This window comes from Cervus elaphus, chromosome X (assembly GCF_910594005.1).
Source record: "Cervus elaphus chromosome X, mCerEla1.1, whole genome shotgun sequence".
NCBI classification, from domain to species: Eukaryota; Metazoa; Chordata; class Mammalia; order Artiodactyla; family Cervidae; genus Cervus; species Cervus elaphus.
Window position 1 is genome coordinate 103,329,205 of NC_057848.1, and position 25,243 is coordinate 103,354,447.

The 25,243-nt window shown below is 38.3% G+C and overlaps 1 protein-coding gene across 1 annotated transcript; it reads left to right on the plus strand.

Moving 5' to 3' along the window:
• The first annotated feature begins 14,107 nt into the window (after positions 1-14,107).
• On the plus strand, positions 14,108-15,982 carry LOC122690432 (wiskott-Aldrich syndrome protein family member 1-like). Its single transcript, XM_043897415.1, has one exon. The coding sequence runs from the start codon at positions 14,108-14,110 to the stop codon at positions 15,980-15,982; it is 1,875 nt and encodes a 624-aa protein (XP_043753350.1).
• The last annotated feature ends 9,261 nt before the right edge of the window (positions 15,983-25,243 follow it).

Genomic DNA, 25,243 nt, shown 5'->3' on the forward strand with positions numbered 1-25,243 from the left:
GCTTAAAGCTAAACATTCAGAAAACTAAGATCATGGCATCTGGTCCCATCACTTCATGGCAAATAGATGGGGAAACAGGTGAAACCGTGTCAGACTTTACTTTTTTGGGCTCCAAAATCACTGCAGATGGTGATTGCAGCCATGAAATTAAAAGACACTTACTCCTTGGAAGGAAAGTTATGACCAACCTAGACAGGATATTAAAAAGCAGAGACATTACTTTGCCAACAAAGGTCCACCTGGTCAAGGCTACAGTTTTTCCAGTGGTCATGTATGGATGTGAGAGTTGAACTGTGAAGAAAGCTGAGCACCAAAAAATTGATGCTTTTGAACTATGGTGTTGGAGAAGACTCTTGAGAGTCCCTTGGACTGCAAGGAGATCCAACTAGTCCATCCTAAAGGAGATCAGTCCTGGGTGTTCATTGGGAGGACTGATGCTGAAGCTGAAACTCCAAAACTTTGGCCACCTCATGTGAAGAGTTGACTCATTGGAAAAGACCCTGATGCTGGGAGGGATTGGGGGCAGGAGGAGAAGGGGACAACAGAGGATGAGATGGTTGGATGACATCACCGACTCGATGGACATGGATTTGAGTAGACTCCGGGAGTTTGTGATGGACAGGGAGGCCTGGCGTGCTGCGATTCATGGGGTCACAAAGAGTCAGACACGACTGAGCGACTGAACTGAACTGACTGATTTCACTTTCAACAGGAGGCTCTTTAGTTCCTCTTCACTTCCTGCCATGAGAGAGTTGTCATCTTTGTATCAGAAGTTATTGATATTTCTCCCAGCAATCTTGATTACAGCTTTTGCTTCATCTAGCCCAGAATTTTGCATGATATTTGTCACTTCCACTGTAAAATCATATAGGATTTGATTTAGGTCATACCTGAGTGGAACAGTGGCTTTCCCCACTTTCTTCAATTTAAGTCTGAATTTGGCAATAAGGAGTTCATGATCTGAGCCACAGTCAGCTCCTGGTCTTGTTTTTGCTGACTGTATGGAGCTTCTCTATCTTTTGCTGCAAAAAATATAATCAATCTGATTTCGATATTGACTATCTGGTGATGTCCATATGTAGAGTCATCTTTTATGTTGTTGGAAGAGGGTGTTTGCTATGATCTGTATGTTCTCTTGGCAAAACTTTGTTAACCTTTGCCCTGCTTCGTTTTCTACTCCAAGGCCAAACTTGTCCATTACTCCAGGTATCTCTTGACTTCCTACTTTTGCATTCCAGTCCCCTACAATGAAAGGAACATATTTTTTGGGTGTTAGTTCTAGAAAGTTTTGTAGGTATTCATAGAGCCATTCAACTTCAGCTTCTTCAGCATTACTGGTTGGGGTATAGACTTGGATTACTGTGACATTGAATGGTTTGCCTTGGAAACGAACTATTAAACAGCAAAAACACCTGTAAAGCAGCAAAACACCTCTATTAATAGTAAGATAATGGCAGTAAAGCTGGTTAATATAAATCTTCTATTAAAATCCTATATACCTCATTTTCTAATTTTACAAAAATACCCATAATATCCCATGTTGTTTAAAGAAAGGGAAACAATGAACAAGTAGCAGCAAGGAAATAGCAATGTATTAAAAAGCAGAGACGTTACTTTACCAAGAAAGGTCCATATAGTCAAAACTATGGTTTTTCTAGCAGTCATGTGTGGATGTGAGTGTTGGACCATAAAGAAGGTTAAGCACTGAAGAATTGATGCTTTTGAACTGTAGTGTTGGGGAAGACTCTTGAGAGTCCCTTGGACTGCAAGGAGATCAAGCCAATCAATCCTAAAGGAAATAAATCCTGAATATTCATTGGAAGGACTAATGCTGAAGGTGAAGCTCCAATATTCAGGCCACCTGATGCAAAGAGCTGAATGATTAGAAAATACCCTGATGCTGGGAGAGATTGAAGGTTGGAGGAGAAGGGGATGACAGAGAATGAGATGGTTGGATTGCATCACTGACTCAAAGGACATCAGTTTTGGCTAGCTTGGGAGGTGGTGAGGGACAGGGAAGCCTGGTGTTCTGCAGTCCATGTGGTTGCAAACAGTCAGACATAGCTGAGAAACTGACCAACAAAACGATCTAGCAATCCCACTCCTAGGCATATAACTGGAGAAAACCATGGTTGAAAAGGATACATGTACCCCAATGTTCATTGCAATGCTGTTTACAGTAGCCAAGACATGGAAAGAACCTAAATATCTATCAGGAGGAGAATGGATTAAAAAAGATGTTGTACATATATACAATATTACTTGCATAAGAATGAAATAATGCAAAAAAAAAAAAAAAAAAAAAAAAAAAAAAAGAATGAAATAATGCCATCTTCAGCAAAACATATAGACCTGGAAGATTATTATACTAACTGAAGTAAGGCAGACAGAAAAAGACAAGTATCATATGATATAACTTATATGTGGAATCTAAAAAGAAAAATACAAATGAACTCAATTACAGGATTGAAACAGACTTACAGACTTAGAGAATGAACTTATGGTCACCAGGCTAGAAGGCTGGGGTGAGGGATATTTCAGGAGTTTGGGATTGGCAGGTACACACTACTATATTTAAACTAGATAAACAATGGAAGCCTACTGTATAACTTAATATTATGTTATAAGCTAAAAGGGAAAGGATTTTGAAAAAAAAATAGATACATATATACCTATAACTGAATAACTTTGCTGCACACTTGAAGCCTACAAAGCATTCTTCTTAGTCAAATGTCAGGGAACGTTTAATAGGAGGATTCCTGTGTGCTGTTTTCTGTCTCTCATAAATCCTCTGTTCCTTATCAGTTCCTGGTGACAGGAACGAGTGGAATGGCATGCTGCTCCCAGGACTGAGGTCATAGGATGAGACACACGCATGGGTTTCCTTCAGTAAACATTCTCCTTAAGACAAAACTGCTTAGTCACAACCCTCTTTCTTGAGATATGGATTGTCTTCTGACCTTATGACCATTGTTTATTCCTTGTTTCCTTGATAATGGTTGCTGTACGTTTGGTTTTCTGAACTTTATCATTGTCAAAAGAAATTCCTTGTACAAAAGCCTATATATACTCACGGAAAGATCTTTAAAGCACCCTTGCTCCACCAGAGACTTGGGTTCCCGTCTCTCTCTCTCTCTCTCTCTCTCTCCTTCTGGCTAATTGTCTGGAGTGTGGAAACCTGCCGAGCTCACTCTCCTGCCCGTGCTTTCAAGACCTCTTCAAGAGGGCGCCCTGTGCCTCCATGAGCAGTACAGGCCCTGTCCTAGGGCTTTATTGGTTCTCTGCATAACCCAGGGAATATTAGCTTTTTTCTCTTTCACTGTCTTATCATCGACTCCGGACCACTGGGTCCCAGTCCATTAAAGGACTGCAACAGTCAACTATTCTCCAATATAATATACAAATTAAAACGTAAAAATAATACAAATAAAAATATTCCCTGCCAATAGGTATGTAAAATATAAACCAAAAATTAACATAAAAGATCCATGAAAATGAGAAGAACTGATTTTTTAAAGATAAACAATATCTTCAGCTTTTGCCAGGCCCATTAATAAAAGAGAGAGAGGAGTCAAATAAAATAAGAAATGACCGAGGAGAAACTAAGCCAATAACCATATTATTACATAATCATAATAGATTACTAGGAAGATTTACATGCCAAGTAATTGAATAAACAAGGAGTAATGCATAAATTATTAGAAACATACAATCTTCAAGACTCAATGAGTAGGCAGTAATCTGAGCTGACATTGTTAGTATTGAAATTAAATCAGTTATCAAAAACCTTTTTGTAAACAAAAGGCCAGGACTGTGCAGCTTCACTGTAGAATTCTACCAAACATTCATATAAGAAATGTTATCTGTTTTTCTGGAACTATTTCAAAAGAATGAAAAGGAAAGAACACTCCCAGATTCAGGTTTTGTCTCCTCCACTGTCATCATGCCACATTTTACATATGTAGTGTATCTCTTAAATTCTTGTTGTGAAATTAGTGGTCTTACTACTCTTGTGTTTTAACCTTCCTACTAGCTTTGCGCCTTGATGATTTCCTACCTTTACTATATGTTTGCCTTTACTGATGAGTTTTTCCTTTCGTGATTTTAATGTTTCTCCTTGTGTTATTTTTTTCCCCACTTACAGAGGTTCCTTTAACATTTTTTGCAAAACTGGTTTGATGGTACTGAACTCCTTTAGATTTTGGTTATCTGTAAAGATTTCGATATCTCCATCAAATCTGAATGAGGTTTTTGCCAGGTAGAGTATTCTTGGTTGCATTTTTCCCCTTTAAACACTTTAACTATATTGTGCCACTCCCTTCTGACATGTAGAGCTTCTGCTGATAATCTTATGGCAGTTCCCTTGTATGTAATATGTTACTTTTCTCTTGGTGCTTTTAATATTCTCTCTTTACCTTTAATTTTTGCCATTAATTACTATATGCTTTGATATGTTCTTCTTTGTGTTAATTCTGCATAGGACTTTCTGTGCTTCCTGGATTTGTATGTCTCTTTCCTTTCCCAGATTATGAAAGTTTTAGGCTATTATGTCTTCAAATATATTTTATGTCCCCTTTCTCTCTCTCTCTCTCTCTCTTCTACTTCTGGGACCCTTATAATGCCAATAGTATGCTTGGTGTTGTCCAAGAAATATCTTAACCTGTTCTCTTTTTTTTTCATTATTCTTTTTTCTGTCAACATCTGCAATTTCCACTACTCTGCCTTCCGGTTTGCTGATCCATTCCTCTGTATCATTTGGTCTAAAGTTGATTCCTTCTAGTGTATTTTTCATTTTAATTGTATTAATTCTATCTGTTTGGTAGTTCTTTATATTAACTAACTCTGTTAAAAACATCTAATTCTGTATATCCATTCTTTTCTTGAATTCTTTGATCACCTTTATGATCAGTACCCTGAACTCTTTCTTGGGTATATTGCCTGTCTTCACTATACTTGGTACTTCTTCTGGACTTTTTATATTGTTCTTATATTTGTAACATGTTCCTCTGTTGCCTTATTTTGCCTAACTTACTGTTTTTGTTTTTATGTATCTTGAAAGTTAGTTGTATTTCCCAACCTTGAAGAAGTGGCCTTTTTTAGGAGATGTCCTGTTCATCCAGGAGCATACTTTGCTCTCATAACCAGAGCTATATGCTTTAGGGTTTCCCCCGTGAGGGTTGTGTGAGTCTTTCTATTGTGGTGGGCTGACTATGTAGGTGACTTGGTAGGCTTATTTGACCCCAATTCTATTTTGTTGCTAGATCCTGCCTTATGTAGAGGATGCTGTACCCTGTTTGGCTGAGCAGGTCAGGAAGTGAGTGGTTGTCAAACCCTGGGTGGCGCTGGGGATAGTGCTGGGTTACTGGTGAGAAGAGCCAAGTACTAGGGTCTGGTTGTACATTCCAGGGGCACAAGAGAAGATTTTGGGACACCTGTGGGTGGATTTGGGCTTGAGGTTAGAGCAGACTCACTTGTGGGCTGGACTGAGGCCCAGCTGGTCCCAGGGGAGGTTCTTGATTACCAACGGGCAGGTTGTGTATGCAGACCATGGGACATATAGTTTTTTATGACAGGTGTCTACACATTGAGTGGAGCTGAATCTGAAGCTAGAGCAGGCTCACTGGTGGGAGGAACTGGGACTCCAAGGATTCTTGGGCTGGTGTCTTTTCACTGGTGGGTGGACCTGGTCTCAAGATCTCTGCCTTGGGAGTTGGGGGCTTGTGCATTGGTGTGTGGGATCATGTTTTGGGCCCTCTGGTGGGCATAACCATGTCCAGAGGAAGTTGTGGGGGCCCCAGGGGTCTTAAGGGAGCTTATCCACTGGTGAGTTGGCTGTGTTCATGCCTAGTTATTTCCTTGACCTGAGGTGTCCAGCATTGGCACCTGCAGATTTTCGGGCCAGGGTAGGGCTTAGTCATGGGGCTATAAAGCTAGAGGGAAAAATCCAAAATGGTGTTTATCAGCACAAGCATCCATGTAGTAGAAGGAGATACCAAAATGGCTGTCACTAGTGTGGCTATCCCCAGGAAGAGCTTCAGTTGCCTCCTGCCTCTCCCCAGGATCAGAAGCTAGTTCTAACCCAGGTTTCTATCAAATTACTGCTTCTGCCCTGGGTTCTAGAGTATGTAATATTTTAAGATTGAAATCTCTATTTGTCTTATCCCTCTGGAATCTGACTTCAAAATCATATTCTCTGAGGACTCATCATCCTAGTTGAGGACCTTAGTGCTGGGGACCCCAGTGTGGGGCTCAGACATATCACTCCTTTCAGAGACTCTCTGCAGTTGAATTATTCCCCTGTTTATGGGTTGTCCACCCAGTAGTATAGAATTTGAATGTATGATGACTCTATCCCTCCCACTCGTCTCATTGTGGTACATTACTAATATCTTCAGTTTTGGGAGATCATTTTTGATCGGTTCTATTCTTTTTCACTGTTTATTGTTTAGTAAATAATTTTTATTTTTGTTTGCCTGTGAGAGGAGGTACAGTCAGTGTCTTTCTACTTCATCATGTCGCCCCAGTTTTGTATTTTAATTTTTATTTGAGATTTTTCTTATTTCTTGAATTAGGCTTGTTTCACTATAAATCTTCATCTTAGAAATGCTTTTTCTGTACTGCATAGGTTTTGGAAATGTGTGTTTGTTTTCATTTATCATATCTATTATCATTTGTCTGGTGGTAATTACTTATTTCATCTTTCATTTCATCATCATTGTTGTTGTTGTTCAGTTGCTAAGTCATGTCTGACTCTTTGTGACCGCATGGACTGCAGCATGCCAGGCTTCCCCATCCTTCACTATCTCCTGGAGTTTGCTCAAACTCCTTTCCATTGAGTCAGTGATACCATCCAACTAACTAATCCTCTGTTGCCCCCTTTTACTCCTGCCCTCGATCTTTCCCAGCATCAGGGTCTTTTCCATCAGTTGGATCTTTGCATCAGGTGGCCAAAGTATTGGAGCTTCAGCTTCAGCATCAGTCCTTCCAAAGAATATTCAGGGTTGATTTCTTTTAGGATTGACTGGTCTGACCTCCTTTCAGTCCAAGGGACATTCAAGAGTCTTCTCCAGCACCACACTTCAAAAACATCAATTTTTCAGTGCTTAGCCTTCTTTATGGAAATTCTCACATTCATACATGACTACTGGAAAAAAACATAGCTTTGACTGTACTGACCTTTGTTGGCAAAGTGATGTCTCTGGTTCTTAATGCACATCTAGGAGATCCTAAAGATGCTACCAGAAAACTACTGGAACTCATCAAAGAATTTTATATAGTTGCAGGTCATATAACTAAGACACATAAATCAATTGCATTTCTATACACTAACAACGAAAACTCAGAAAGAGAAATTCAAGAATCAATTCCATTTACCATCACATTGGTGGCGCTTTAGTCGCTAAGTCATGCCCAGCTCTTGAGACCCCTTGGACTGTAGCCTGCCAGGCACCTCTGTCCATGGGATTCTGCAGGCAAGAATACTGGAGTGGGTTGCCATTTCCTTTTCCAGGGGATCTTCCTGACTCAGGGATCAAACCCGGGTCTCCTGCATTGCAGGCAGATTCTTTACCAACTGAGCTACAAGGGAAGACCAACCATCACATTAACAAGAATAAAATATCCAAGAATAAAAATACATAGGGAGATAAAAGACCAATACCCTGAAATATAAAATGCTAATGAAAGAAAGTGAAGAAGACACAAACTGAAGGAAAGATATACCATGTTGGCAGAATCAATGTTATCAAAATTATTATACTACCCAGGGCAATTTACAGATTGATTCAATGCAGCCCCTATCAAATTAACAATGGCACTTTTCACAGAACTAGAACAAAAAAACTTAAAACTTATATGGAGACACAGAAGACCCCAAATAGTCAAAACAATCTTGTGAAAGAAAAATGGAGTTGGAAGAGTCAGTCTCCCTGATTTCAGACTATACAACAAAGGTACATCAAAACCATATGATACTGGCACAAAAAAAGAAATATGGGTCAAAGGAACATGATAGAAAACCCAGAATAAACTCATGCACCTATGGTCAGTTAATCTATGACAAAGGACTTAAAACTGAACAGTGTTGGAAAGACAGTATTTTCAACAAACAGTGCTGGGAAAATTGGACAGCTACATGTAAAAAAATGAAATTAGACCATTCTTTAACCCCATACACTAAAAAAAGGACAAAATGGATTAAAGACCTAAATGTGAGACCAGACACTATAAAACTCAAAGAGGGAAACATTGGCAGAACACTCTCTGGCATAGATCATATCAATATCTTTTCCAGTCTATCTCCCAGAGTAATGGAAATAAAAGCAAAAGTGAACAAATGGGACCTACTTAAACTAAAAAGTTTTTCACAGCAAAGGAAACAACAAAATGAAATTACAACCCACAGATTGGGAGAAAATATCTGCAAATTATGTGACCAATAAGGAATTAGCCTCCAAAATTTAGAAACAGCTCATGATTCTTAACAGCATCAAAACAAACAACCCAATAAATACTGGCAAAAGTACTAAATAGATATTTCTCCAAAAAAGACAAACAGATGGCCAAAATGCACATGAAAAGATGTTCACCATTGCTAAATATTAGAGAAATGCAATTCAAGACTACAATGAGCTATCAACTTATACCAGCCTGAATGGTTATAATAAAAAAATCTACAAACAATAAATGCTGGAGAAGATATCGAGAAAATGAACCTTCCTATATTGTGCTGAGCAAATTTGTACAGCCACTATGGAGAACAGTATGAAATTTCCTTATCAAACTTAAAAATAGAGCTATCATATGACCCTGCAGTCCCACTCCTGGGTGTATATCTGGATATAAGCATGGCTCAAAAGGATGCATGTACCCCAGTGTTCATTGCTGCACTGTTTACAACAGCCAAAGCGTGGAAGCAACCTAAATGTCCACTGACAAAGGAATGGATAAAGAAGATGCAGCATATATATATATATATATATATATATATATATATATATATATATATATGTGCATATACATATTTACATACAATGGAATATTACTAAGCTGTCAAAAAGAATGAAATGATGGCATTTGCTGAAACATGGATGGATCTAGTGATTAATTAATTACTGAGTGAATTAAGTCAGATAGAGAAGCAGAAACATCATATGATATGCTTTATATGCAGAATCTAAAAGATATGATAACAAATGAAGTTATTTGCAAACCAAAATAGACATAAAGACTAAGAGAATGAATTTATGGTTGCCAGCAGGAAGAATGTGGGGAAGGAACTGGAGACAGTTTGGGACGGACATGTATACACTGCTATATTTAAAATGGATAACCAATAATGACCTATGGTACAGCACACTGAACTCTGCTCAATTTTATGTGACAACCCAGCTGGGAAGGGAATGTGGGGAGAACAGATACATGTATATGCATGGCTGAGTCTCTTTGCTGTCCATCGAAATTATCATGACACTGGTAATCAGCTATACCCCAATGCAAAATAAAAAGTTTAAAAAATTTAAATACAATAAAAAATTAAAAAAAATAAAAATTTCTATTTGAGGAGCACAATGAAAAAAGAAGGAAGAAAATTAGCAGAGTTTCAAAGACCTGTAGGACACCATTAAGTGTAATAAATATGCATAAAAGAAGTGCCAGAGAAGACAAAAAAAGAATCAGAAAGAATACGTGCATAAATAATATTTGAAAACTTCCAAAATTTGATTATAAACATCAATCTACACATACAAGAAACTCAATGTAGTACAAATAGTAACTCAAGTAATGTAAACTTAGGTAGACATATCAAAATCAAAATGAAAGTGATTTGAAAGTAATTACTTTCAAAATCACTGTTGAAAGTAAAAAACAGAGAATCTTGAGAGCATAAAGAGATAAGTGATTCATCACATACAAGGAATCTTCAATAATATTGACAGTTGATTTCTAATTAGAAATAATGGAGGCCAGATAACTGTCAAGGTACTTACAAGAAAAAAAAAGTGTCAACAAATAATTCCTTACCTAAATTATTCTGAAGGAGAAAATAAGAATTCTCAGATGACCAAAAAAAACAAAAAAAAAGCTGGGAGAATTCATTGTTAGCAAATATGCCATGTAAGAAATACTAAGGGGAGTCTTCAACGTTGAAATCAAAGGACACTAAACAATAAATCAAAGGATTCTTAGAAAATATTGAAAAAGCTGACACAATTGAGACTAGCCATGTAAGCATTACAGAAATAAATATAAATCTTAGAAACATAAATTTTTAAGAAAAAAATATCCTACAATGTAAAAAAAAATACTTCTTTCTATCAAGAGAAAAACACCATGACTCAAAAAAAAAAATGAAAGTAATAATAACAGCTGACATTTAGTATGGGCTTATTGTGTTGCAGGATGGTAAAGAATCTACCTACAATGCAGGAGTATCAGGTTTGATCCCTAGGTAGAGAAGATCCCCTAGAGAAGGGAATGGCTACCTACTCCAGTATTCTTACCTGGAGAATTCCATGAATAAAGTAGTCTGGTGGGCTACAGTCCATGGGGTCACAAAGAGTCAAACATGACTGAGTGACTAAGCACAGCACACATTGTGTGGCAGATGCTCTTCATAAATGCTATGAATGAATTACTTTAAATCTCACAGCATCTCTATGAGATTGGTGCGATTATTACACCATGTAACAAATCAGAACTGAGGAAATGAAAGGATGAGAAAATTTCCTTAGTCCTTGAGACTATCAAAATTTTAATCCAGTTAGACTTATTGCAAAATGTGCTCTTAATCACTATAGCCTCTCAAAGTAAAAATATAAAAATTATATGATACAAAAAACCCAGAAATAATAATATTAACTTCAGAAATCTGATTTTGAAGGATAAAGTGCTACATGGGTCTACAGGTAAATCCATAACAATGAAGTTGTAACTATAATAAACATATTGAGAAAATAATGAAATATACAAAATAAATACAAGTGATTATATAGTAAGAAATTATTTTAAAATAATGTGATCTTTATTGTTTTTATATATTTTTAATTATTTAAATTTGTAGTAGCCCAATACACAGCCAAATATGTAAACATTCTAATGGTAAATAAAAAGGTGCATTTTCTTGTGTCAGGCAGCAGGGTTTCATATAGATCTATTAGACCAACTTTATTCATTTTATTTGGATTCTCTCCATCCTTGCTAAATTTTGTCAATTGTGTCTCTAAATTTTTAGTTTTTTGCTTATTCCATTGTTGTTTATATATTTTAATGCTATGTTATTTTATATACAATATCATAACCATTAGAGATTAATTTTGAATTTACTTTTAATGATATATTTCTCCTGTGTTACTTAACATGTGCATGTAGATTCAATTCTGGTTGACATCAATATTATAACTACAACTTTCTTCATGTTAAATCCTATCCTTTTACTTTCATCTTTTTAAGTCAATGTTTTAGATCTCTTTTGTAACTTGGATTTAGGATTCTTTTCATATATTATCTTCTCAGAAGGGTCTTAATTAACAGTCATCTATCTTCTCAACTGGCTCTATATTCTTTGACAGCACATATCACCATCTGAAGTTATATTATATATTGATTTATTTACTTGTTTATTTAATCTCATTCAGTAGAATATGAGCCCCAGGGGGACAAAGACTTTATCTGTACTATTCACTACTGTATCCCTGATGCTTCAAACACTTCTGTTGATTTTAATAAATGAATTTAGACCATCAAAATTTGCTGATATGAAATTGTCTTTCCTTAATTCTAATTCTTTATGTTATTATTGTTCTTCATACCTTAGTTTTTTAGCTTTTGCTGTATCACTTATGATTTGTTTTAAATATGTGTTTATATTCCTTATGATAATGAAGGATGTAATATTTTGTACCTGTATTTTCTTCCTAGAATTTTTCATCCAATTCCATAACTTTAAACACCATTTACACACCAACAACTACAAACACTCATCCGCAGGCCCAAACTTTCCTCAGAACACCTGACTGCTTATTGCTTACACTGTATTTCCATGTCCTCTGTCACAGACTTGTTCTTCCTCTCAAAAATACACCTTGAATGAAATCACTTCTCACTATCTCTACCACCAATACAGTCTGATACGTCTTTTGCATGGATGTATTTATAAATCCTTCAAATATCACCTCATACCATTTCCTAGTCACAGGGCCTCTTGCAGAGTCTCATTCAGGACATTTTAGTTCATGCCTCAGAGTATTTGCATGTGCTTTTACATCTGGGTGGAAATCTGTGAGTATCATATGGTAGCACTTTAAAAACATTGCTGAATAAATGAATTATTATAGTTAAAATTTTATATTTTATTTGAACTTCTATCTCTAAATTTAGGTATCTATTGGATTTTTGCTATAAAAAATGAAAACAATAACATAATCACAACTCTTAAACTTTTGTAGCTTATCTCCCCATTTTTGTTTCTTTACAGTACTGAATGTATATTTTCAAGTTTATAATACTAATACTTTGTTCTGGTGCCATGATGTTACAGTTTTTCAGTTTGGGGTGGTTGGCCAAGGCCCTATTAGCCCACAGCTGTGGAGACAGACTTATACTTTCTTTGTGCCTTTTCCCAAATGGCTACCCTCTCTTTTTGCAGTTATCTGTAGTATATGTTCAAATTAAATCTTTTATTGTTACAACCAATTAGCTCTGATTATTTAAGACATTCTGTCTTCTTTCCCATATTTCTCCCAGCTAGAGAATCCAGGAAGGTTTTTCAAAAAAACTCTTGTGTCAGTTGGAAGTATGGAGGAGAGAGAGATACTTTGTACCTTTCACCCAGGAAACTCATTTGTTTTTTTCAACCCTTTCCCTACAGATTGGAGTTATGAGTGACACTTTTCCAAATGCTTACCAACTTCTTCCAGTCAATACCAGCCTCAACCCCATCATCAACACACGCCTTAAGCAATGTGAATAGAAGCTGTGTACCAGTTCCTAAAATCCATGGCCTCCATGTCTTTGGACACCAATTTCCCTAGTGTGTGGTAGGGGATTATGCCCCTTATATTTTTTATGGTGCTGAAGTATTTACTTTTTCATGTTAAAATTCATTTTTGTTCATATAATTTATTTTTGAGGATGAGTTTGGGTTTTTTTTTTTGTCATTTAGCTATACCCTACCATACCTAGAGGTGTTTATAAATTGAATATTTTAAAGGCTTACTTTGATAGATGATGAATGGAAGGATGCACAGACATATGGATGGAAGGAGGAAGGAGCATAGATTGGAAGAGGAAAAGAGAAGATCAGGAACACTATTAGGAAGGCTGCTCTGATCATTCCGATGAAAGATGGTGAGAAATTTACTTTACTAGTGGTAAGGTAGGTGGAGAGAAGTAGATACACTGGGGAATATAATTTGAGATAGAACTGACCATATTGTAGACTGGATATGGAAATAAGAGAAGTGTCAAGGATAAAGTGAATCACCAAGTTTTGGACATGAGTACCTGGATTGATGGACTTGTGGTATTCAGAAATAAGAGATACAGGGAAGAGAGGTAGGTGTGGGTAGAATAAGAGAACAACTACAAGTTGATATCCAAGTGGAGCTCAGAATAAACATCTCAAGTGTAAGATAATTTTTGGAATCAGATGAGAGACAAATGCTATTTAGTCAGTGAAGTAAGTCGGTGGTCACATGGGATAGTATGTTCTCATATCTAGGGCCATATTTTAAGAAGCATTAAATGAGAGGTTTGGCGATAACCCTGTTTGTTCCTCTCCGGCTGGTCTCTAACTTTGTGAAACTAGTTCCGGAGAGGGTGGGCCAGAGGGGCGTGGCAATGATTTGAAGGCATTATTCTCTCACTGCTTGCGCAATATTAAGATTCTGACATAGGACTTGGTTGCCAGGTTACTACTGCTCAAAAACAGGAGGCAGGAGCTTTTACTCTCGCATTCAAGCAGCGTCTGCCAATTGCCAGATGTTGCCGGCAGAATTCAAAACCCTGTAAAGCTTGGAGTGAGTCTGAGAAGAGTTGCGGATGCTCAAAAGAGGTGAGATTAGACGTTCCCTCGCAACTTTTCCTAGTAAACTAGTGTGATTCGGAAATGTCCTTAAATAAAGAAAAAGATGAAGGGCCCTCAAATCAATCAGCAGGGCCCAGAAAAATTCGAGAAGAGTTAGTTTATGTAACCCAGACATCTTTAAACAATATAGCTAGACAAGTAAATGATCTAAATAAATATACTGAATACATATTTGGGGAACTAACCAAAGAGGTCGATAGGCTCTGTTTCAAACTTAAGACTTTACAACAGAGTGTAATCCAGTTAACTGATGGCATTACCCAAGATGATCCAAATAAAGGAGCGTCCTTGCAAGTTAGAAAATCAAAGAGGATGTTTCAAAATACAGCTTTTCAATCACAGCAAGTATACTCTTCCAAATCTGTTAAAAGGTGTGGAAAACATGATTCCTGTGTACAGACATCATCTCTTACTATGCCTGCTCGTCACTGCCAAGATGGTAGAGAAAGTTTAAAGATTTATCCTGTTTCATATTCTGAGGGTGAAGAACAAAAGGGAGGGAAGGTCAAGCTAAAGAAGAAGCACCTAGATTATCCATATGAGCCAAAACGTGTGCCTCAAGGTCAACCGATAGAAGATAATATTACAGTGGGCCATATCACCACAGATGCCTGTGGTGAGACCTCTCATTCATATGTAGATCAATCAGCCGAAAATTCATTTTGCTCTTTCCCATTTAGTGAAATCAGTAAACTTCTAACAAGAACTGTAGGAAAGGTGTTATCGAGCCCTCTACAACAGCCAATGCACGGAGCTGGTGATGTGAAAAATTCACATACCTATGTCAATTATGGAACTGGAATGGGAGAAGACTTGAAACCCCAACCTCGAACTCGTCTTAAAACAGAGGTGTTTGTGAGTCCCACAGCACCTAATTCACCACCTCCACTACCATCTGATTGGTTAGCTGTATTAAGAGCTTCAGAGAGGACAAGTCTTTCCTCAGTAATGCATTCCCTGACTCAACTTACACAAACTGTTTTCAATGATCCAGCAGCATCACCACCTCCTGATTGCCTGCAGACCACTCTTGATTCACCTCTTCTAATTACACCACCTGAAACAGATTTCTCTCCTCCAACACCTGAACCTTTCCAATATGAACTGATACCGGATGATTTAGTCCCACAAAGTAAAGATCAGGAAATGCCTCCACCTTTATCTCCTCTAGTAACTTCACCTAGAATTAAATCGAGGGCTGCAGTTACAGATCTAAATGACTCGGCATCAGATGTGCAATCACCAAGATCTTCAGTTCCATCAAGACTAATATCTTCACTTCCACCACCACCACCACCACCAAGATCTTCAATTGCACCAAGATCTTCAACTCCACAAACACTACAAAGTTCAATTCCACTATCATCAGTATCTTCATATCCACAAACATCAGTATCTTTGATTCCATTATCAAAACCTTCAGTTGCCCAGTTACCAAGATGTTCAGTTGCCCAACCTTCAGGATGTTTAGATACACAGTCATCTAGATCTTCAGTTGCACAACCAACAGGAAATTTGACTACACCACACCCAAGATCATCAAGTTTGAAGTCAACAAAATTGTCCACTCTACAATCACTGTTTTCCTTTGTACAGTCACCATCTTCCATATCAAGCCCTTGGGCTCTATCAGTGTCTCAATCTTCATCAACTCCAGTTTGTCCTGGCTTTAAGCAATCTCCATCAGCTCTACCAATGATCAATAAAGCAAGGATGGCCTTGATGGAAGCAATAAGAAAAGGTGTTCTGCTACGCAAAACTAAAGAGCAATGCATACCCAAAGTCAAAATGGAGATTCCTAAAAATGAAGCAAGTCACATCCTGATCCGTCGTAAAGCTATGGGATATAGTTCTGGTATATCAGACAGTGAGACTGATTGGATGGAGGAAGAGTAAAAAATAAATGCAACTAAAGTAAAAATAAATGTCTATTGGCTTATTCTGTTTAAGCCATTTCTAATGTTTCACTTTTTAGAGTTAAACACTATTTCTATTTTTCCCAAGAAAACTGTCAGCATATACTCCAGCATAAATATTTTACAGTTTTCTTAATTTGCTCAAGTAAACTAAAACTACTGAGTATTAAACATAGATAGTCTTTATGTTGGGCCTTTCTTGATGGCTCAGGTGTTGGGGTCCTTTAATGGACCGGAACCTGGTGGTCCGGAGTCGACAATGAGAAAGTGAAAGAAGGAAAGAGGCTAATATTCCCTGGGTTACTCAGCCAGCATTCACGTACCAGGGAATCAGCCAGAAATAGAGAGAGAGAAGGACATAGGGACCCAAGTCTCTGGTGGAGCAAGGGTGCTTTATTGAATACTGTAAGAGTGTATATACCATAAAATGAGGTAGCTTCTTCAGATAAAGATCAAGAGACTAGACTTTACAAGTTACCAAGGAAGCAAGGAGCAATAGAGTCCATAAGGCCACAAAGTGATCCATATCAAAAGAGGGTCATAAATAATCCCTTTCACCAAATGGAAAAGCTAATGAAGGAAATCCTATGCAAGCATCCCATCTCTTTGATTTCCATCCTGGGAGTGGCTTGCCTGCTCCTCTTGCCCCTGACAGGCACTAATAAGGAACAGAGGGCTCAAGAGAGATAGGAAACAGCACACAGGAATCCTACTGCTACACATTCCCTGACAATTCCCCCTATTTTACTATGTATGTAAAAAAGGTCCTGACCATTTGAGTTTGTTTAGTTTTAACAGTTTTTGCAGAAAGGCAATGGTAAACAACAAATGTAATTGCCAAGACGATCGCCAGAGTTACAGTTCCAGACCCAATGCTGTGGGTGATGCTTTGAAACCATCCTCATGGGTCTAGCCCAAATAATTGATCAGCTAGTTGTTCAGCTAAAATATCCAGATTAGTGGATGAGGGCAGACTTTTAGAGAAGGTATCAAAGATCTCTTTTTGCAGTAATTGTGCATTCAGAGAGGCATTATCATGTATATTTTGTAAATGAAATTTGATTTGCTCCCAGTCATAGGCACTATGATTGAATTGAACAGGAGTAACACAAAACTGAGTAGAATTCCAATCACATTTTAGTATCACTTGTTTTTGCAAATCTATTAATTGATCTCAAACCCATTTGATGGCTGTTTTTAGTTCCTGTATTTCATCTTGAATATCCTCATCCATCTGAGCCTGAGTGGCCCACATAGTATGAGCATCTTTAGTCCAATTTTGGATAAAATTATGTGTTTGAATTGAGGTTTGTAAAGCAACACCAGCAACAGCAGCAGTAGTGCAAATAGCTATTAATCCCCAAATGCCAAGAATCAGCCATCCAATGAATTAGATCATTGGAGTAATTTAGTAAGTAACCGAGAAGCAAGCCCAGCCATGGGATCTTCTTCCCAGGACCACTGGAGATTTACTGGTAACCACAAATTATGTCGATATTGAGGAATCAAAAGGGATTCATTTCTTAAGGAAACAGAAGAGTTAAGACAGGTATACAATTTGCAATTTATACAAGTTACAGAACGTAAAGTCTTATTAAATTGTAAGTTTCCTATAGCTAAAACAAAAGGAAGGGGAATACAAGCTTGTATGAAATGTGATTGATTATAGAGAAAGAAGTAATTACTATGACTATGACTGGTTCCTGTGAAGTGTCCGGTCCAAGTTCTGAGTTCTTCAGCGCTCACAGCAAGTTTCCATATGTCCCATTGTTCAGGCCCAATTTGTTTATTAAGGACGATCTGAGGACGAGGGTGTGCCATTCCACCATCAAGCCAGCCAAGAAGTCCTTTGTCATGGTAATGTTCCATCATAGTGTTAGTAACTTTCCAAGCAACTTGAGTAGCATAATCACATACAGTGCTGAGCAGTTAGACAACCACATACCATAGGGTCCCCGATCGACAATGGTGTGGCTAGCCACAAATATTAGTTTTCCTGATTTGGCTTCACATTTGTTCCAATGAACAGGAGTATATTTAAAGTTCTTATAAGTAAACCCATTACATAATGTTCTTTGTTCTTTCCCTAACTCTTTCCCTAAAATTTCAGTAGTATAAACATGGTTCACAGACAAAGAAAGGGCAGTAAAGAATTCAAACAATGTCCGAAAGTCTTCTTTTGGAGGCAGGATGAAAGCCCAAGTTTGTTGGCTGACGTTTACACATAATTCCCTTGGGACCAGGCACAATGGAAGGACTTCATAGCCTAAATAAATGTTAATTAGTTTTCCCTCCTCCCCAGGGTGTGATGGCCCCTCCACGTTCCAGGGAGGGGCATATGGGTGGAGTCATTGGTTGATATGATCGGTCCTTTCTCTGTCCATTCTAAGACCTGCAGTAAGTGGAGGTTGGGTAAGTAAGCCCACTAAGTGTGATTAATGAATCCTGCTCAAGTGGGGGACACACAGGCCAACAGAGCGAGCGTAGCGATAAGAAGGTTTTCAGGACTCTGAGGCATTCCCTGTTGAGAAACCAGATTTTCAGCTTGATTAGTAAGGGTTTTTATTTGTCCCCAAGAGGGGAGGTCATAAGGTTGATGTTGCCAAGGGCAGTGCTTCCTGGCGATCTTCAGAGCGACATGGCCCATATTGGAATTTCTTCCTTCTGGGGTTTTTCTTGTTTCATCTCCATTTTGAATGCCGGAGGCCCCCTTGGGTCGAATCTTCTGAAGAGGAAGCCATGTGAGTTCGTTGGATCCATCTGGGGAAATACAAGCATACCCCTTTCCCTGTAAGATTAATTTCCCAGATTTCCATTGTTTATTGAACCCGTCTTGATACCAAATGGGCAGAGGAAGAGAAGTGTCCTTCAATTCTTCAAAATGTTTTTCTGCTCTTGTCAAGATATCTCCTTGTGGTAAGTTTAAAAAATTTAAAACAAATAAAGCTGTATTAACAATAGTTATAGGTTTAGAGAATAACTTATGTTGGAATCTAGTAAAGTTTGCTTTAGATAAGGAAGACAGTAGTGTTCCTGTGTATTCCCCCTTTTTTTAATTTGTTAATTTGCAATTTTAGTGTGTGAAGTGCTCATTCGACTATTCCTTGTGCCTGTGGATTATAAGGAATACCTGTGATGTGTTTAATAGAAAATGATTGCAAAAATTGTTTAAAGTGTCTAGAAACATAGGCAGGGCCGTTGTCTGTTTTAATAGAGCTAGACATTCCCATTACAGCAAAACAAGTTAATAAGTGAGTTATAACGTGTTGGGTACTCTCACCGTGAAATAGTGTGGTCAGATAAAAGAAGATTTTGTGTCAATACAGACGTATAGGAAAGAAGATGGAGAAAGTTCAGGGCAATGAGTTACATCCGTTTACCATAGTTCATTAGGTTGCAAATCGCGAGGATTCATACCTTGTGCAATAGGTCAAAGATGCGGGGATCTGCAAGTAGAGCAATTATTAATAATTTCTTTAGCCTGGAGGTATGGGATTTTCCATAGCTGGCATAGGAAGCCAGCACTGGTGTATAACAGAGCATGCTGTTCCTCCAGAGTAGCAAAGGAAACCAGTTTATCAGCCTGCTCATTACCATGAGTCATGGGGCCGGGAAGGTAAGAATGTGCTCAAATATGTGTAATATAAATGGGAGAATTGCAGTTTCTAATAACAGATTGTAGTTTGAGAAAGAGTTGTTGAATAATAGGTTGATTGGAGTTTATGGTGGAGGTTTCTATATTTTTTAATACAAAAACTGAATATAAGGAATCAGAGACTGTATAAGTGGGGTAAGAATGTAGGCAAATAACTTGAATAAGAGCATATAATTCATTTTCTTGAGCAGAATTCAATTTAGTGTAAAAGACTTTATATCCCTTGAGAGACCAGAATGCTGCTTTGGCGTTTTTAGTCCCATCTATGTAGAAAACTTCAGCTTGAGGTGTAAGCTGTGAGCTGACAATGCGGGAAATAATAAATTCAGTATTTTTGAAAAAATTCCATAGCTTGTTAGAAGGATAATGAAATGAAATTTCTCCAAAATACTCCAGAAAAACTATTTGGAAATGAGTAGAAGTTCGTAAGGCATTCTCGAATTGAGATAGAGCCAGACATCCTGGAATGTGAAGTCAAGTAGGCCTTAGAAAGCATCACTACAGGCAAAGCTAGTGGAGGTGATGGAATTCCAGTTGAGATATTTCAAATCCTGAAAGATGATGCTGTGAAAGTGCTGCACTCAATATGTCAGCAAATTTGGAAAACTCAGCAGTGACCACAGGACTGGAAAAGGTCAGTTTTCATTCCAGTCCCTAAGAAAGGCAATCCCAAAGAATGCTCAAACTCTGCACAATTGCACTCATCTCACATGCTAGTAATGCACAAAATTCTTCAAGCCAGGCTTCAGCAATACAAACTTCCAGATGTTCAAGCTGGTTTTAGAAAAGGCAGAGGAACCAGAGATCAAATTGCCAATATCTGCTGAATCATCAAAAAAGCAAGAGAATTCCACAAAAACGAATATTTCTGCTTTATTGACTACACCAAAGCCTTCGACTGTGTGTATCACAATAAACTGTGGAAAATTCTGAAAGAGATGGGAATACCAGATCACCTGACCTGCCTCTTGAGAAACCTGTATGCAGTTCAGGAAGCAACAGTTAGAACTGGACATGGAACAACAGACTGGTTCCAAACAAGAAGAGGAGTACATCAAGACTGTATATTGTCACCCTGCTTATTTAACTTATATGCAGAGTACATCATGAGAAACGCTGGGCTGGAAGAAGCACAAGTTGGAATCAAGATTGCCGGGAGAAATCTCAATAACCTCAGATATGCAGATAACACCACCATTATGGCAGAAAGTGAAAAGGAACTAAAAAGCCTCTTGATGAAAGTGAAAGAGGAGAGGGAAAAAGGTGGCTTTAAGCTTAACGTTCAGAAAACTAAGATCATGGCATCTGGTCCCATCACTTCATGGGAAATGGATGGGGAGACAGTGGAAACAGTGTCAGACTTTATTTTGGGGGGGGCTCCAAAATCACTGCAGATGGTGACTGCAGCCATGAATTTAAAAGACACTTACTCCTTGGAAGGAAAGTTATGACCAACCTAGACAGGATATTAAAAAGCAGAGACATTACTTTGCCAACAAAGTTCCATCTGGTCAAGGCTATGGTTTCTCCAGTGGTCATGTATGGATGTGAGACTTGGACTGTGAAGAAGGCTGAGTGCTGAAGAATTGATGCTTTTGAACTGTGGTGTTGGAGAAAACTCTTGAGAGTCCCTTGGACCGCAAGGAGATCAGTCCTGGGTGTTCACTGGAAGGACTGATGCTGAAGCTGAAACGCCAAAACTTTGGCCACCTCATGCGAAGAGTTGACTCATTGGAAAAGACCCTGATGCTGGGAGGGATTGGGGGCAGGAGGAGAAGGGGACGACAGAGGATGAGATGGTTGGATGGCATCACTGACTCGATGGACATGGATTTTAGTAGACTCCGGGAGTTTGTGATGGACAGGGAGGCCTGGCGTGCTGCGATTCATGGGGTCGCAAAGAGTCGGACACGACTAAGCAACTGAACTGAACTGAACTGAACTGATCACAATTTTATGGGGGTGGCTAAAGCCAATTAGAGTTTTAGTCTTATTTCTTCCATTGATAATGATTAAAGCAAATAAATCAAGGTGGGGTATAAGTGACTTTATTCCCCTAAAATGGGTATAGATCCATTCTATTTGGTGTTCTTGTTGGGCAAGAAGTCCCTTGGAGAATGGAGAGAGGGGAGTTCAAATAGTTCTAAAGGTAAATCTAGTCTAATGCGAGTAAGAAACTGTTTTTGTAATTTATTTTGTACCAAATAGAGTTCCTCTCATGCCTCTTGAGAAAGTGCTCAGGGACTATTTAATTCAGGATCTCCTTTCAAAGTATTAAATAGATTAGTCACTTGATAATTCGGTTCAGTTCAGTTCAGTCGCTCAGTCATATCTGACTCTTTGTGACCCTATGAATCACAGCACGGCAGGCCTCCCTGTCCATCACAAACTCCCGGAGTTTACTCAAACTCATGTCCATCGAGTCGGTGATGCCATCTGGCCATCTCATCCCCTGTCATCCCCTTCTCCTCCTGTCCCCAATCCCTCCCAGCATCAGGGTCTTTTCCAATGAGTCAACTCTTCTCATGAGGTGGCCAAAGTTTTGGAGTTTCAGCTTCAGTATCAGTCCTTCCAATGAACACCCAGGTCTGATCTGCTTTAGGATGGACTGGTTGGATCACCCTGCAGTCCAAGGGACTCTCAAGAGTCTTCTCCAACACCACAGTCCAAAAGATTCAATTTTTCGGCACTCAGCTTTCTTCACAGTCCAACTTTCACATCCATACATGACCACTGGAAAAACCATAGTCTTGACTAGACGGACCTTTGTTGGCAAAGTAATGTCTCTGCTTTTTAATATGCTGTCTAGTTTGGTCATAACTTTCCTTCCAAGGAGTAAGCCTCTTTTAATTTCATGGCTCCAATCACCATCTGCAGTGATTTTGGGGCCCAAAAAAATAGTCAGCCGTTGTTTCCCCATCTATTTCCCATGAAGTGATGGGACCAGATGCCATGATCTTAGTTTTCTGAATATTGAGCTTTGAGCCAACTTTTCACTCTCCTCTTCTTCAGGTTTGTTGTGCTCCACACAGTCAAAGGCATTGGCATATTCAATACAGCAGAAATAGATATTTTTCTGGAACTCTCTTTTTTTTTTTTCGATGATCCAATGGATGTTGGCAAATTGATCTCTTGTTCCTCTGCCTTTTCTAAATCTAGCTTGACCATCTGTAAGTTCATGGTTCACGTATTGTTGAACCCTTGCTTGGAGAATTTTGAGCATTACTTTACTATCATGTGAGATGAGTGCAATTGTGGTATAGTTGGAGCATTCCTTGGCATTGCCTTTCTTTGGGATTGGAATGAAAACTGACCTTTTCCAGTCCTGAGTTTTCCAAATTTGCTGGCATATTTTGTGCAGCACTTTCACAGCATCATCTTTCAGGATTTGAAATAGCTCAACTGGAATTCCGTCACCTCTACTAGCTTTGTTCATAGTGATGCTTTCTAAGGCCCACTTGACTTCACATTCCAGGATAATTAGCAATGCCCAAAGAGGGTCTAATCCAATTTATATCACCTAAGAGTTTCTGAAAATCATTTAAGATTGATAATTTATCAGTACGAATCTGAGTTAGTTGGGGAGTAATATGTTATCTATTAACAACAAATCCTAAGTAATGATAAGAAGTAGAGGTCTGAATTTTTTCAGGGGCAATGATAAATCTAGAGTTTTTTTAAGCATTGTTGAGCTATATCAAACATATGTTGAGTTTCTAAAATGGATGGAGCTGAAAACAATATATCATCCATATAATGGATAACAAGAAAGTCAGGAAATTATTTTCTCACAAGCTCAAGGGCTTTAGCTATGTAGTACTGACACATGTGGGAGAATTCATCATCCTTGAGGCAGTGCAGTCTTTTGGTACTGATATGATTATGATTAGGGAGAGCTAAAGTGAATCTCTCTGTGTCTAAAGGGTGTAGAGATATATTAAAAAAGCAATCTTGTAAATCAATAATAATAATGTGCCAATTTTGAGGAACAGTGGTAGGTGATGGGATTCCTGGTTGTAAAGCACCCATAGGCTTCATAGAAGCATTAACTTTTCTAAGGTCAGTTAAAAGACACAATTTGTTAGATTTATTTTTTATAATGAAAAAAGGAAAATTCCAAGGGGAGTAAGATTCCTCGATATGTGTATCTATACAATTCTAATTGTGTATCTATAAGTTCTTTAGCAACCTGTAGTTTCTCTTTCATAAGGGGCCACTACTCTGTCCAAACAGGCTCGTCATTCTTCCATGTTATTTTAATAATTGTGGTGGTGGAGTCGCTCAGTCATGTCTGACTCTTTGAGACCCCATGGACTATAGCCCACCAGGCTCCTCTGTCCATGGGATTTTCCAGGCAAGAGTACTTGAGTGGGCTGCCATTTCCTTCTCCAGGGGATCTTCCCGACCCAGGGATCGAACTCGGATCTCCTACATTGTAGACAGATGCTTTGCCGTCTGAGCCAGTTTAATAATTGTATTATTTGTTAAATGAGCAGTGGCCCCTAGGAAAAATGTGGAATGTAAGTCTAATTTTACCATTGCATAAGTAAATTCCTTCCTATTAAATTAAGGGGTGCATCTATCACATAAGGTTTTAATGTTTCAGGTTGGCCTTCTGGTCCCTCACATGGGTAGATTTTGAACACTTTGATAAACTTCTTGTACTTTGGTTTGAGAAATTTATGCAATTTGGCAAGGGTTTTTTTTTTGTTTTTTTTTTTTTTTTTTTTTTTTTTGTATAGGCTAGGATTGGGCCATAAATGTTTGGATATAATAGTAGTATTAGATCCAGTATTGAGGAGACCAGAAAACCTTTTACCATTAATTTTGATATTTATATTCAGTTGGGCAAATTCAGATACCAATGATATCCATAAGGACTGTTTTTGATCTGTACTACTGAATCCGCCTGTCCTTACATCATTAGAGGAGTTAATAGAAATTTAAGGTAAAAGGAGTAATTGAGCAATTTTCTCCCCCTTTTTGAATTGCCATAAAATCTGAGATGACATCATAATTTGAATTTCTCCTTTATAATATGAATCAATTACTCCAGGGTGAACAGTAATTTCTTTAGAAGTCAAACTAGATCAGCCAAGTAAAAGACCAAAGGTTTGTAGGGGCAGGGGTCCAAAACATCTGGTAGGTATTCTAGAGGGGACTGCTTGAGGGTAAAGAAGAAAATCATTTAAGGCTGGTATATCGACGGCAGCACTGCCGGATGTTGAGGGTTTGAAGGAAAAGATGGATTTTGCCCCTTGTTTTTGTTGAAGGGGACCTGGGCGGGGGGCGTCCCCTGCTTGGAGTTTCCCAAAATAGGTTTCCCTTCAATATCAAATTTAGATTTACACTCTTTGGCCCAATGCATTCCTCTACGGCAGCAGGGAGGGGCAGACTTTTGGAGGTTTTTTATTAGCTTTCTTAGGGCAATCCCTTTTTAAATGGTTCTTATCCCCGCACGTAAAACATCCCTCATTTCCCCTTTTAAAGCAAGCAGCCATTGTCTCAGCTAGCATTTACATTTTTTGAGTTTCTGATCCTAGATTGTGACAAGCCTTCAAATAATCAATAATAGTCCCTGTCTCA